Consider the following 16,007-nt stretch of genomic DNA (forward strand, 5'->3'; position numbering starts at 1 on the left):
GGTGTTCAGTTTAATTTTGAAATAAGTCCTTACAAATGCTGCTTTGATTATGCTAAGCCTATTTCAGAACTGAAATAATTGCCATGCTGGATTTAGCCTCAGCATTTCTGTAATGCTTCTTTTTTCCCTTTTTGGACAAAACTGATTTATTTGTGGTAGGTAGGCATATAATTGGGGTTTAACTTCACAGCTCCCTGAAGGTGTTTCTAGTTGGAAAAATTACCATTTTATGCTTTCAAGCTAACGAAGAAAAATGCACAGGTTCAAGAGAACCAGCAAGACCTCCATGACTGTAGGTGTTAAAAAGTTTAATCAGAGGATTTTCATTAATTAGAGTGCTTTTTCCACAGTGCAGTTTCCCTGCCTGTACCCAAAAATACCGAGCAATACAAAAAGAAAATCTCCGAGGGGTTATAGTACACTGAACCCTGGCCCCAAGAGAGGCGATGCTGGGTTCCTCTGTCCTTAATAAACAGCGTGCTTGCGTGGCTGAGAGTGGAGTTTGCTCCTCTCTTTGGCTGCATTGGTTTGAAGATCCGTGACCCAAAATGAGAAGGACAGCCCAGCCTTTCTTCACCTTTTTGTCTTAGTCAATGGAGCCACAGGGTTTCTACTCTTAACTCCTTTTGCCTTCATGTCCTTTCATAAAAAACAGCACAGCCCTGAGGAACAGGGGTTTCTTGGCTCCGCAGAAGCAGATGGGACCGTTGACTTTGGCAGCAGTCAAGGCAGGCTCGGTCAATCCCATCTCCGAGCCCGGTCCCTACGGGTCCCGGGTAAGCGGTCACGCAGCAGGGGTGCCTCTTCCCTGCCACGTTTAGATGTTTTTTCACATCTGCTTTCCTAAAATAGATTTTTTTTTTTTTTTTTTCAATATTATCATGGCTCTCCCCAGAAATGTTTTGGAGGGTGCTTTGCTGGCTGGTGGATGTGATGCACACGATGCCCCTGGCACCTGCTGTCCGTGTGTTACAAGAGAAAGGGCCAGTTGCTGGTTTTCTGAACAAGTCTTAATTTTTTGGTCCAAAAGAAAGGGATCTAAGATACTGATTGATAGGTTACATAAAGTGTGTATGTTAAATGTTCAAGTTTATGTGTTTTATATATATATATAAATATATATATATATATATTCAGTTGAGAGTCTGGAATAACTCCAGTATGTGGATTAAGAGTAAACTATTATGGATGATAAAGCACTAAATAAAACATAATATTTATTTGTGAAAATGCATAAATGACAAATCACTGCAACGGTGCTATATAGGAAAATAAATATATATATATATGGAGACACACTCTGAGAAAGCAAAGGGTCTGCAGTTGTATAACTAGTGCCTGCCCATTTTCTCTGAAGACTCAAAAGGCCAGATATTGCCCTCAAATTCTCCTACCCACTGTAATCGATGCTATTGTAAGGGGATATTCCTAAGGTCAGAAAACAGCCTAAGGCAAGCGTGGAAGTCGTTTGTTCTAGCACTGTGACATTTGAGTTACCACTTGCATGGCTGACCTTCTGCAACATTCAACATGTAATTATTACGGTTTCAGCATGTGCAGTGACTGCAGGTTAGTAGTACATTTATTTTGCCAGATGTGGCCTTTTAATGTCACTTCCAGGTTTTGGTAGTTTCACAGTGCACATCAATGAGGGCTTGGAAGTAGATTATGAAGATAATCGTGGCTTCACTGCCCGCAGGTCTGAAAATCCAATATTCGAATGTAAATCACTGAAGGAAGCTTAGTGTAGTGACTTATTGGCATAGGTAAGATGGCATAGGTAAGTGGGAGAAGAAGGGGGGGAAAAAACCCAAAACAAAAAGAGGAGAGATGCCATCTAGCAACTGCTATCCTTTCTCTAGCACAAAGTTATTTCTGTTAAAGAAAAGGTTGACAATGTAAAGACTAAGAAACGAATTTGTGTTCTTTTTTGAGAACCAGTGCCTTATTAAACCTGTAAATACTGTAATTAGAAAACCTGGGGAACAAACTGTGTTACGTTGCATTTGTTCAAATTGTATATGGTTGTTTTAACATTCCCCCCAAATAAAATTGTTTCCATCTCCCCAGGAAAGAGATTGCTTTTACTTCTATTTATTTTTCATGTGCTTGAAAAGCACCACCTTTGGGTTTCATTTCACTGGCTAGGTTATTTTGACCGTGCCTCAGTGTATTTATTTATTTTTTAATAAGTTTTTTCCTGAGCAAACAAGTAAACAGCAAGATGTTGCATATGTTTCCACTGGCATAAAAAAGCATCACCCTTTTCACAACTCAGTGAAGAGAGAAATGGTAATTAAAATAGTGTTATCACTAATAGAGCAGTCACTCGCATTTTGTGGCTGATTATGTGAGTCTTTAGAAATTTGGCATTCGCATAAAATTTTTGCGAGCCTCCCCCTTATTTCCCCCACATATTTATGAATTGTGACTACTATTTTTAATAGCACATAAGGCACAGGAGGTAATCTGTGCACAGACTGAAGCTAGATTTTCCAGCCCCTTGCTTCAGGAGAAAAAAAGTTGCAGCCTACATACACCGCATCAGCTGAAATGCAGCGTTGCTTAATGCTGAGAGACATTGGAGCGTATGTATCTCTACATATAGAGAGATATTTGTATGTATTTGTATTTACGGCCTGAGCTCTCCTCTGGTTCTGCAGTGCCGTGCTGCAGCACGCAGCATTCAGCTCAGCATTTCCTAACATGTAATTACCTTGCTGGTTATTTTCAGAGAAGTGTGTAAACAGCATTTTTTCCTTGAGCTGCATCTTCCCGCTGACTAACATGGACCCTGCAGCCCTCCTGCTTTGCCCCAGGCCGTCTGTGATCAGTGGCGGAGCGTTGCAGTTAGCCTCCAGCAGCATTTCCACAATCCCTTGGCCAGGCCATGTCTAGGTGGGAAAGCCCCATGCTTGCTGCACGTTTTCCCTGGCATGTCACTGTATCCCATAGTTTTGGGGCTGTTCCTGCCCCCCCTTGGCTGCACAGTGCTGAAGGCAATTCGGTGCTTCAGCACAGCCCATCTCAGCTGCACCTTCTCCAGCATGCTGCTGAGATAGGTGTTTCTGCAGCTGCCCTTTGTTCCCCCCATCCTGCTTGCTTTGTCCCCTAACTTTCTAGGTATGGCGTTGGGGCAGTCCTAGACTGTTCTCATTTTCTTTCCTCTCCACCTTGCTAGGTGCATGGCTACTATTTAGCCTTGGGCTTAGCTACCCCTATCTTCTGCAGCTGCAGGCAGCACTGGCACTGTTTCACTTCCATTTGAGGTTGGCAGAGTCGTGCTACTGTCCCCTGCCAAAACCAGAGCTCTGCTTCTTCCTGAAACACACCAAACCATGCCTTTCACGACCTGGGAAGGAGAGTTGCAGTCTCACCTTCAAACGCAGAAGCACTGGAACAGACACTTCCAGGAGTCTCAGGAAGAACAGCTGAAGGTGAGGTACCTGAAGGAAAAGTCCATGAAGATAAGGAGGGAACTGCTTGGCCAATGCAAAGACTGCAGGCTATGGCAGACCCAACCCATGGAGGTGTCAGAAACCAAAGGAAACTTGAGTTCGGCAATACGTGTAGACAGGGTGGGAATAGTGGGATGGACAGAAAAGAGCTTGTCTCCTGTGAAAGCTAAGTATGCAAAGGGAAAGGCAGACAGACACCAGGAAATCTAAATGCAGTGGCTGTGTCCAAAGTAGGCATCTTAATTTTGCAGAAACCAGCCCTGCCTGCAGCTCAGCTCTCTTTAGCTGTGGGACCATGTGGTGGCCAAAGTTACCATTGAAGAAGTTATGCCTCGTGTCCCTTGGGATACAGCCTCCCTTCACATCATAGCTCCAAGTCCTCTTCATATATAATCTACCTCTTCCTGTTATGGGGAAGATAATCATGAAATAATAATAATAAAAAAAGAATAGTTCTCCCTCCGTGTTGCCAAAGGTCCAGTGGCTTTTGGATGGAGTAAACCTGTCACTGGCGCTTGGCCGCAGCTCTGTGCCATGCTCGATGTACTTGAGCAATGCCCAGTATTTCATCCGGTCTCGGGGCATCGGGTCTTGGCTCAGTAACCTGCCAGTCCTGCCAGTCTCCAGCTCCGTCCCCAGTAGCTGCAAGGGACAGCTGCCTGAGCTGGTACTGCGGGGCTGCCCGTGCCTGCCCTCCGGCAAAGAATTGCTGCCCGTTAAGTGCAAATAAATTACAGGAGCCAGTGGGCATATATTGCCTACATCCCGGTTTGAGCAGAGAAGCCAGGGAAACGGAGGAGCCTTGTGTTAGCGACACACTTCATTGTGGAGCGTTAAAGAAGCCGGCGGTGTCCCGTGCTCGGGGAGAACAGCCTGAGCAGTTGTCTTCTGCCCACCGTATAGCTCGCATTAAAAATTGCAATGGGAGGAAATAAAATAAAGCTACTTTACACCTTGGGAAAAGCTTGCTGTAATCCAAGGGGATGGGTTTTTAAAGGTCTGCCCTTTTCCAGCTGGACTGCAGGGACTCGCAAACCTGGCAAATGCACTTGTTGCCACATTCTCGGCTTTTGGGCTGTGTGCTGTTCGGCTTCGTACGCTATCGGAATGCTTCGGCTTTGACTTAACCTTGACTTGCCCCTTGCAAGGAGAGCCGCTGAGCGAGCACACTGCGCGGCCGCGCTGGCAGGCTGCGGGTCTGGCGTATGAGACGGCAAGGGCTGAGCGTTCCTTGGCATGGCACAGCCGGAGAGCCCGAGGACCGGCAGGCAGCCCTGCACCCCCAGGGCGTGGGATCGGGATGGCACAGGATGGGATGGTGCTGCCCTCGGCAGCGCACGGGTCCCCATATCGCCTCCATCCTGGGCAGGATGAGCTCCTCAGCCCGGGGCTGACCTGCTGAGAAGGAGCTGGCTGTAAGAGACGACTGTTTCCCCACTGCCACCCCACACCTCAGCTGGGAGAAGCAGCTGCACGGCTGTGCTGGGGAATTGCCTCTTGCACCCCAAGAAATTTAATACTGAGCACAACAGGGCTAAGGTGAGAAGCAACCACCATCTCTGACAGTGGTGAGCGGGTGCGAGAAGGGTGAACTTCAGTGTTCGGGCATTGTATGCACCTGGCTAAATCGGACATGAGCAGGTATTGCTGGACAAAATCACCTTGCCCAAGTGGCATTTAGTTTGCCTCCCAGGCATTTGTGACGAGCCCAGTGGGCTGCTCCCCTCTCTAGCAAAAAGGCTGGATGCAGGGAGGGGAGCTGAGCTCAGCAGCTGAGGACACATTTTCTTGCCTGTTGCTTTTCTCCACCTTTGACTGCGGCCACGAAATGCAAACCTGAGGAAAACTGTCTGGGGTGAATCCTCCTGTAGTTGCTGAGGTAAAACCCCATGGGGATGCACGAGGATTTACGAAGTGCAGTGAAACAGCCTGCATGGGCATGCGCGTGTCATGAATGAATAGTATCTTAGGAGGCAGACTACGTTACAAGGAGTTCTTGTGTGCAGAAACCTTCCTTCTGAGCAGGTAATTTTTTTTTTTGAAAAAGAAACCAAATAAAAGGCTCCTCTTTCCTTCCAAACTTCCAGGAACTAAACAATTGAACACAAGGTAGTAGTGTATTTTTTTTTTTTCCAGTTGCTTATAAATATAATTTATTACCTGTTTAAAAATTCTTTCTTACACTTTGTACATGTCAGGCTGACAGAATAAATGCAGGCATTTACAAACAGAGGGAAGGAGAAAAAGGGAGGGGGATAAGAGGCACACTCAGAACTAGTAAACCACACCTCCACTGTACAGCAATACAAATAATGCAATGGCTAGCACTTCTCTGGTAGTAAGTCTTTAGAAAAGGAATTGCATAGAAGGTACAGCAATAGGGAAATCAAAACCAAAATATTTATCCAGATCTGAATAGCAAAGAAAACAAATCCCATGAACCCTGGCACAGCTGAGACACGGGAGGAGGAGGGAGAAACGTGATACACCCTCTCGGCCCAAGTCACGCAGACGTTTCATTTCCTGCGGGCCCTCCTTCTTTGCTTTGGAAAGGTACCAAAGGTACCATCTTAACTTTTTTTTTTTTTCCACTCTTCAACATTAACAGACAGAACATGTGTTAGCAAAAAAGTCTAGCACACAGATGTGCCGAAACGGTAATGGCAGGTAATGTCAAAACTTCTCTCTCTCAGTTGTGTTACTCACCCTGCTTCAAAGTAGGTTATTGGCTCGCGGCTGGGGGGGTGTTTTTGCAAGGCGCCTTGCAAGATCTATGGGAGAAGAGTGTTTTGCTTCTCCTTCTTCCTAATTTTCTTTACTTTCCAGACTGATTTTGCTTTTTATTTGTATTGTTTAAGGTCCCAAATTTATTGGCAAGCTGTAGCAAGAGCCAGCTGGCAGCAGCCAAAGAAGCTCTTGGGGCCACGCAAGCTTTTCTCATTTAGGGGCTATTGTCCCACCAGCTGCAAGCCGGCAGCTGTAGACCAGAGTGCCAGTACTAGGAGAGGCACCCCACCTCTGTGGGAGGGCTCTGCCCGATTACATCCCGCTTCTTCACAGGCATCCAGAAATTACGCGCATGCCATGGCATGGGTTGCTTTTGGAGAAAAGGGCAGGTCCAGGGTACAGCACACATAGCAATTCATCTCTGTAAGCAGTCAAGGAGACCGAACCACTATTAAATACCAGCATCACAGAAAATGTGAAATACCTATTCAGTGATGGAGGTTTGTGGGAACTCTGGATTATCATTGCTTTTTTGTACAGGCAGAGCTTATCAAAGGACTTTCAGATAAAGGGATTTTCAGATTTCAGGGAGCAGGTGTCAAGCTTTGAGGACAAGTAAGTAAACTAAATGCTCCTATTTCAAGCAAGGAGTTTGACCTACCAAACTTGAGGGTTCATTTCTGTGGCTTTGGTTCAAGTCCAACTCTAATTCCTTGCCAGTTTTTACTCTGTTGGCTCTCGATGTACTGCCTATTTGACCTTGCAGTGATGATGCAGCACTGAATTTTGACCTTTACCTTCCCAAGCAAAAGTTGGTCATAAGAGGATGCTCACAACTAACGTCAGAGCTAAAAGCCTCCAGCAGCAGTTGTCCTTTATTTTCTCCTGTCTGTCTGTATGTACATACACACATACACTTTGCATTTCTGTTAAATTCCCACTTCAAAGGATGTCCGAGATACATGCTTCAGCATTTAAAAATGTGCAGTGCAGCTCATTTTATGAACTCAAGGTTTCACACACAAGCTAGGAACAGACTGTGGTGGTAACCCCAAAGTCAATACCTCATTGGAGTCCTTGTGGGAAAAGGGCCAAAGTTTTGGTTTCCATTCATAAACCACTCGCATCTTTGCACCGCCCGATATTAAGCAAGCCAGCCTGCAAAAAATTAGTTACTTCATGGCCAGACGAGAGCCAGAGTAATACCTGAAAAGACTTCTGAACACTTAGTAAGATAGTTTGCAAAGTGCCCTGGACATGAGATTAAAAAAACCCCCCAACCTCAACAGTATCATCTTGTTTAAAATTAACCTCAGAGATGTGGTAACTACTTGGCTAGAGCATACAATGGTCTAAAGCCCCCCCCTCCCTCCCTTCCCCATACCCCCACCCCCCAAAACAAGAAGAAAAGGAGAACCAAAAAGAAACTATTGTAGGTAGCAATACAAGACATTAGGACACTGTCCACAATGACGGACTTACAGCATGTAAATACATTTATTCTATATGTAATCAACAGAAATAGCAAGAAACCCAAGGAACAGACATGTTTTGCTCTGTGGGCATCCCAGACTCCAACATGTCTCATGAGTGTCTGCATTTCTGCCAGTGATATGGAAAAAAAAGAATCTTGGTCTCCCATGGAAGCAATTATTGACTGAAGAGACCCTCACTGCCTCAAAACTTTAGTGATTCAGTAAAACAGCACTTAGGTCTTGCACTGTTTAGGGAGATACAATGGATCAGCTGTGATCAGAAAATTCAGAAAAAACCCAACCAAACCCCAAACTTACCCTATACACTGACAGCCACCTTTACAAGAACACAACACAAAAAGAACTGAAGAAAAACTCAGGTGAAAAGGACTGCCTCCGATAGTGTTTCTTACTCGGAAATGAGAGGTTTTCCTTGAAGTCAGTAGATATTTCATATATATTTATATAATATATATATTATTTATAGCGCTAGCAATCAACATGTAATGAAGAGATGGTGTGAAGAGCAGCAAAAATGCTGCTGCACATAGCTGAAGGTGGACAACTAAAAGGATAAGCATTTCAAAAAGTAGTAATAACTGGAGGATAAGAAGCCTGCAGCCATTTTTTTTTTTTTTTTTTTTAAAGCAGATGTGCTTACCTGACATAAAATGTTACAACAACTTTTAAGAGTAGGTTCTGTCTGCCAAACTTATTTGCCATTTTTCAAGAGCTGCCCCACGGGAAAGCCTTTTCCCAAGCGACGTTTCTCGCCTTGGCGGCGGCAGCATGTTGGAGCAAGGGCTCAGCCCCACGAGATGGCACTGTGTCCACACAAGCCAGGTGGAGGGACTGCTGCTGGTTTTTCTCCCACCAAAAATGATATTCCCGAGCAGATCTGGCCGCCCTTGCTTCCCACCCTCCCTCCTTGGGGCAGCAGGATGGGGGATGCCGAGGGATCTGTACCACCAGCCTGTGCCAGAACCCTCTCCCCAGCCACGCACCCTGCCACTTCTGGAAAAAAAGAAAAAAAACTGAGCAAAATTAATGCAGGCGGAGTGTCGTGTGAGGTGGGAGCTGTCATTCGTAGCGGTGGCAAAGCACGAGTGCGGAGCTGCTGGGATGAGCTGTAGCTCTGTGGAGGAGACTTCCCCGTGCCCGGCAGTCCCTGCTTCTCCCTGCCCTGTCAGGGCTGAGGCAGCTGGCATGGTGCCGCACTGGGACCCTGCAAAGGCTGACAGAGCAGGGCCTGGAGAAATCGTCCAGCCCGTGCTTGGAGCAGGCGAGGGGTTTCTGAGCAGTTGGGGTGGAAGAAGAGCAGCTCCACCTCCCAGTGACAGCAATGCCGCTGCCCTAGATGGCCGTGATGTTCTTGACCTCCATCCACTTCTGTGGATGCTCCTCTTAATCAGAGCATGCCCTTTCCTCTCAATAAATCCCCTTTACAGTGACACTGTAAAAGGAAAATGACCCAGAATACTTTAAGAAAGATGCTCATCTGTTTTTCTTGAGGGAGGCATCGGGGGGGTAGGTCAGAGAGCTGGCAAAAGGAGCGTCAACTCATAGTGATACAGGTAACTATGACACACTTTCTGGCAAGGCCCCAGTGAGAAGGGTGCACACGCTGTCCAAAAAAGCAAAAGCTGAGAGCTGGGAGTCCCAGTGAGCCTGGGCATCGGCTAACAAAGACTGAGCCGAAAAGGGGAAGGAGCCACAGGACAGTTCAGCTCATGCACCCGTCTTGGAAGAGGAGTCACACAGGGAGGGTGAAGAAGCATGAACTAAATACAACTGGTTACACCTGAAGACGGCCCAGGAGGGAGAAAAGCTAAGCCCTGTCTTTTAAGAGCCATTTTAGAGCTCCAAGGTGAGTAAAAAACATAGGGAAAGGGCAGAGCTGGCTGCCCGAGTCAAAGCCTCCTGAAGCTGAAAGCAAGATTTACATTAGCATTGCAATGGGCTGCATCAGATGCCCAAGGTGAAAAAGAAGATGGTTTGTTGTTGAAAGGAATCTATGGCATATCCATAGTAAGAGAAGGTGGGGTTTATGTGGCAAAATGAAGACAGATGTTGACAGTTAAAATGTATGTCCTCTGGTCGCTGGTTTTGACTGAAATGCTGGTTTGCAAACTGCCAGGTTACCTCTTATGAGGAAGGGAGCGCTTTGTGATTGCTGCCCAGTGGTCAGTCAAAACCCTGCTGGTGTCAGGGAGCTGAGAAATTAAAAACAAGAAGTCCCAAGCCTATGAAAATGTCAGATGGGAAAAAGGTCAGATGAAATTTTCCTTTCATTTTGAACCAATGACATTTTCAAAGTTACCTTTAAAGGCGCAATCTGGAAAGCCTTGGGGGAAAACAAAACCAAAAAACACAAAAGAAAACAAACCAACTCCGGTCTTGAGAAGCACATGGAGTGGGAATACGTGTGTGGGCAGGGGCATGCCTGTGTGCACGACAGCAATAACCAGGGCATGGCTGGAAACCTGGAGTGGCCAGGCTGGGCAAAAAAGCCTTTTTTTGCATCAGAAGTAGAGAACAGCCTAACCTGGCAGTAAAACTACTGTGGTCCTATGTGCTGTCATGTACCAAACAGTCAATCTTTTCACTGAGCAGAAAATAAAATAACATTTGCAGTGACAACTGAAAAAGCAAGAGTTCACTCTTTTTGCCAAGTTCCCACTTCACCTGTTTGTGGTGGCCAAGAGGGACATGGCTGAGAGGGACAAACATCCCCCTGGTCAGCCAGCGAGGACCTGCACCGCCGGCAGAGGGAGTGCTGAGAAGGCAGCAAACTGCAGTACACGGGATTTTGACTTCACCACTCCATTGCCCTACGCAGCAGAGGCTTCCCTGGCTGCAGCAAGCCTGGGAATACCTGCGGAGAGCCACCGAGTGCATCTCACCCAGAAATGTCCCAGCAGAGGACTCCCAGTAGCCCTGACCACCACAAACGTTACGGGAGGCAGTGGGTTTCAGTAAGAGCGAGTACCTGCAGCTCTGCGGGAAGCTAACTGGAGCTGCTGGCTCTCAGACCACTTCAAAGCAATGCAAGAAAGACATATGGAAGTCCACCTTGGATGCACACATCAGGTGGTCAATGTCAGTGCCTCCGCATGCTTACACCCGTGCTCCTGAACCAGTGGTCTACGTGTATTTGGACTGGGAGGCTGTCTGGTTCACAGCCACTGTCACTTGGGACAGGATTACTTCTTGGAGCAACCTGGAGGCACCAAGGTGGTGCAAAACATCCTAGGGAGGGGTGCTGGGTTGCAACCTTTGCAGGTGCAGATCAGTTACTTCAGCGGAGCGTCACCAGTTTATACCACCTTTGCATCGGGCACGAAGCACAGCAATGCTAACATGAGGTGAGCAACCTGTGTGGGCTAGCAGAGGACTTTGGAGGAGGAGTACGATGGCTGGAGAAGGGAAGGACAGACAGCATATCGAGGGCCATGTCCTAGAAGACCTTCAGGAAGGGGACAACAGGTTCCATAAAAACAGGAATAATTCTGCTGTTGACAAAATTAGAAATGAAGTAATAATAATAATAATAATAATAATAGTCCTTGCACTAGATACTAATTAGTAAATAATTATCATAGCAACTTCTCTTTTTTATTTTTTTCTGGGTTTCTTTTTCTTCCACAAACAACTCTGAACTGCATATCCAGCCCCCTCATATTGCAAAGGGGTGGAAAGGGTGTTGTTACATTGTGAATTGAAAATTAACTCCGATCCTACATTCCCTACTGTCCTACAGCTATTCTCCACACAGGCTCAGTGGGACTTGATCGGGGAAGGAAGGGGACTTTACGTGTGTTCCTGCTTAGCACCCAGAGTACCTGCTTTCCAGATGCACACCTCTTAAGCTCTGATTTTCTTGTTTTTGTTTTTTTTTTTTGTTTTTGTTTTTTTTTTACAAGTAGGTCTAGGAAACAGAACAATGACAGGAGGATCATTGTGAGACAATCGATGTGCAGAATTGTAGCCAAAATCTGAATTCACCAGAAACCAATAAGCTGAAATAGCCACAACCAACTGTCCATAGCTTTGTCTAGAATGGCTTTAAACAAAAAATATAAAGAGCCATGGACAGTCTCCTTACCCCTGTCCAGAATTTGATGTAAACAACATCCATAGAAACTGGGATTGTTAAGAAAGTTTATCCATATATCTGGATAGCAATAAAAAGCGTTTCCTAGGAAACTGTAAAATCCTGTACCAAGCAGTGTACAGCCAAGCCGAGAGGAACATTAGGTTGATTTATATTTTCAAGGTACAAGTTTGCATGATTTCTTTTAGATCCTGTGATAATGTACAAGGAGAGCACGTGTGAAGGTCAGGGCTGGTTTTTTGTTGTTGTTGTTGTTTGTTTGCTTGCTTTCTTCTCTGAAATGTCTCTTGTGTAACTCATTGGTCTGGGTTTTCATTTCAATTCTCGTTTGTAATAACAGGGCATTACCGCTCCCTGCGTCTGTCCTTCCTGTTCACGCCAAGGCTGCATCAGTAATTTCCTTCTGCTGCCAAAGAAACAATGGTTTCGTGTCTTCCCATTTCTTCAAGAACCGCCGCCAGCATGCTCAGGTTGCCGTCAGGGAAATTCTGGGCTTCCCAGAGATCCAGGATCACCCCGGTGGGACTTGATTTCGTAGCAAAATAATTTAGGTACCTGCAACAAGCCAAATGGAAACTCATTTTTTTGAGCTGCATGAAGGCTGTCTGAATTCATACGATTTCAGCCCATCCCCATTGCTGGTGCCGGTAAGGTGCTCATCTCCTGTGCAGTCAGTCTGACCAGTCCGTAGACACATCTGCTGTCACTCATCTTCACCAGGACCCTTTTGCACATACCTCCCGGGGGGGGGTGGGGGTGGGGGGCTTTGCTGCCCAACAACGCATAGACAGCCTCGCTTACCTGTCCAGTTTCAGCTTGTGGGCCAGCATCCGCCAGTCATGGCCCCTGGTCTGGGGTGCATCCAGGCTGCTGCACAGCTTCTGCCTTATTGGGAGGGGGATGCTGAAAGCGCTGGGCCCTACTATGGTGGTGATGGTGCCTGCTGAGTCCATAGGAGGATAATCAATGCCAGTAGGTTCCTGAGGTTGGAAAGAAAGCAAAGGAAAAAAAAAGTAAAATAATACAGCAGTTTTGTTACTGAGTGCAGAGATGATTGTAGAAGTGTATCCTCTGAGACTCAGTGCTTTTACTTGCATTAGAGGGAGAGGAGCCCTCTGCTAATCAAGCGTTTATGTTAATCAGCTGAAAAAGAAATATTTATAACTGATTTTGGGTAGACAGCAGATTTCTTTTTTTTCTTTTCTTTAAGGGTTAAGATTACTATGGCTGGACAAAATTGAACCCAGCTTAATTAATCACTTACCTACTGGAAATAATGAAAGACCAGGCACTTTGACACATTTCAGAGCAAACTGCTACTAGTAGGGCAGAACAGGACTTTTCCAGCTTGGCTAGCAGGAGCCCCTTCCCAGAAGCCCCCCCAAGCCCTCCATCCCACATGCAGCCAGCACTGGGCTGATGCTGCTGACATCCCTTTGGCAGCACCCATACTCTCTGAGGCCTCCGATGCTGGGCAGACCACGGAAGGTTGGTTAATACCGCCACAGGCACAAGCTGATCCCTCATTTTCATGCGGCTTTAACTCTGTGCTGGAGACACACGGAGTGTGTGTGCTCAAGGGGTGGCCGTCGCCCTCCTGCCCATGACCAGCACTGCACTCAAAGGCAGTGGCAGCAGTGTTTCAAGGGGAAAGTCACCTCCAAAGCCAGCCTGTCGCCTGTGGGTACAGGGTTGATGCTCTCTGATGTGGTTCTCTGTCCTGGTTTCAGCTGGGATAGAGTTAACTGTCTTCCTAGTAGCTGGTACAGTGCTGTGTTTTGAGTTCAGTATGAGAAGAATGTTGATAACACACTGATGTTTTCAGTTGGTGCTCAGTAGTGTTTAGACTATAGTCAAGGATTTTTCAGCTTCTCATGCCCAGCCAGGGCACAAGAAGTTGGCACAGGACACAACCAGGGCACCTGACCCAAACTGGCCAACGGTGTATTCCATACCATGGGACGTCCCATCTAGTTTAGGAACTGGGAAGGGGGGGGCAGGGAATCGCCGCTCGGGGACTGGCAGGGTGTCGGTCGGCGGGTGGTGAGCTATTGTCCTGCGCATCATTTGTACATTCCAATCCTTTCATTACTACTGTTGTCATTTTATTAGTGTTATCATTATCATTATAATTTCTTCTTTTCTGCTCTATTAAATCGTTCTTATCTCAACCCAGAAGTTTTACCTTTTTTCCCCGAGTTCCTCCCCCATCCCACTGGATGGGGGAAGTGAGTGAGCGGCTGCGTGGTACTTAGTTGCTGGCTGTAGTTAAACCACGACATCCTCCCAGCTGGGAGGCTCCCCATGACACAGCTGTAATGTGGCCCTGCTGGGAATAACAAGAGATCGGCTCTTCTGGGCAAGGATTTTATCTCTTTCTTGGCCTGGAAGGATTTAGCACCCACAGGTAGGTAGAAAGAGGGGCTCAGTAGCTGGTAGGACAAGGGTAGGGTCAATTTGGATGGTTGGGTTTGCTTAGGAACAACGAGGTGCTGCAGGGCAGCTGAAAGCCCCGCCAAACCCCATCGATACTGCCTGGCTGCCTGAGCAAGCAGTGGGGACGCTCCTCCCAGGTGCAGCACTTGTCACCTCCAGCTAGCAAAGCATGCGATGGAAAAAGCGTCAAGCAGGGCTGGGTCTCCTTTCAGCCTCTCACCCGCCCTCTCAGTTGCTCTCCTTTGTAGCACGACAGGCCTGGGGCCGGGCTGGCAGAAACAGGGGAGCTGCTTCATCTCCACCTCTGCCCAGGTCACAGCCCTGGGCAGCCAGAAATACCCATGTAAAAGACTCCTTGTTAAATGTCAGTTTGTTTTCTCCCCTGTGAGCTGGTCTTGTTCCTTTGTATCAATCTGGCTGCTGGGAAGGCCCTGTAAAACCCGAAACTGTCTCAAAACCAGGTAGTGCCTGGCTTAAGCTGCTGTCACAAATCCCCCAGGAAGCTTGTTGGCGATGCTCAGTTACGCGCATGTCCTGGTTTCAGCTGGGGTAGAGTTAATTGTCTTCCTAGTAGCTGGTGCAGTGCTGTGTTTTGAGTTCAGTATGAGAAGAATGTTGATAACACACTGATGTTTTCAGTTGGTGCTCGGTAGTGTTTAGACTAAAGTCAAGGATTTTCCAGCTTCTCATGCCCAACCAGCCAGAAGGCTGGAGGGGCACAAGAAGTTGGGAGGGGACACAGCCAGGGCAGCTGACCCAAACTGGCCAAAGGGATATTCCATACCGTGTGATGTCATGCCCAGTATAGAAACTGGGGGGGAGTGGGGCTGGGGGGGGGGCGGCTCAGGAACTAAATGGGCACTGTTTGGTGGGTGGTGGGCAATTACATTGTGCATCATTTGTTTTGTATATTCCGACCCTTTTATTATTATTGTCATTTTATTATTGTTATTATCATTATTAGTTTTTTCCTTTCTGTTCCACTAAACTGTTCTTTCTCAACCCACAAGTTTTACCTTTTTTTCCCCTGATTCTCTCCCCCATCCCACTGGGTGGGAGGGGAGTGAGCAAGTGTCTGCATGGTGCTTAGTTACCAGCTGGGGTTAAACCACGACAGCGCAGTCTGTGGTTCCCCCCCCCCCCCCCCCCCCGAAATGTATGCAGAGATGGAAAGGGGAGAGCCAGTATCTGTGAGCAATGAACAGAATTAAGACTTTTGACTCCACTCATTTATCCACAACAATTAATTCTCTTCCACTCTATAAATATGACTTTTTTGCATTTTTTTTTATTTTTAGAAATGGCATTTTAGGCGATCAGTGAAATTTCTAACCAAGGAAGGTTTACGCCACACGGTAATATCCTCAGTGAACGTGCCCAAAGCAGTGCCAAATGCGGCATCCCTACCTGGGCACCAAGGCCCTGCATCACAGACCATCCACCCCAACCCCACTGCTTCAGGCAACAGGCTACTGTCCTCTCACTGCCTGGCAGCAGCTGTAGAGTGCTGACTGGTGGCATCGCAGACACAAAACCTTCCCTTTTTAGTCTGGGCCAAGGGACACAAGCGACACATTGAAGCAGTGCTGCCCTGGCTCTCGAGGTGACCTGCTGCCCCAGGATGGGTGCAGAGGGAGCCCAGGTATCCACCGCGGTGCACTGGGGCTCTTTCGGGTGAGTACTGACAGCACAAGATAAAAAGGGGGCTTCAAAAACAAACAGTGGGAGACCTTTATCTCATTCTTCCTCTTGCCTCACAAATTTGCAGGTGTTGGCACTCATTGCATTTGTATTTTT

The 16,007-nt window shown here is 46.9% G+C and overlaps 1 protein-coding gene across 2 annotated transcripts in view; it reads right to left on the reverse strand.

Annotated features, from left to right (window-relative positions):
* Nucleotides 1-10,424: 10,424 nt before the first annotated feature.
* The window catches only part of UNC5C (unc-5 netrin receptor C), a 266,035-nt gene continuing 260,452 nt past the window's right edge, over nt 10,425-16,007 (reverse strand). For both annotated transcript variants that reach the window (XM_049815325.1, XM_049815324.1), the window contains 2 exons: nt 12,576-12,754; nt 10,425-12,329 (listed from right to left, as the gene is read on the reverse strand). In XM_049815325.1, the coding sequence (XP_049671282.1) occupies nt 12,164-12,329; nt 12,576-12,754 (345 nt within the window). In that variant the 3' untranslated portion in view covers nt 10,425-12,163. The remainder of the gene's footprint in view (nt 12,330-12,575; nt 12,755-16,007) is intronic.

The sequence above is a fragment of the Accipiter gentilis genome, chromosome 12 (assembly GCF_929443795.1).
Source record: "Accipiter gentilis chromosome 12, bAccGen1.1, whole genome shotgun sequence".
NCBI lineage: Eukaryota > Metazoa > Chordata > Aves > Accipitriformes > Accipitridae > Astur > Astur gentilis.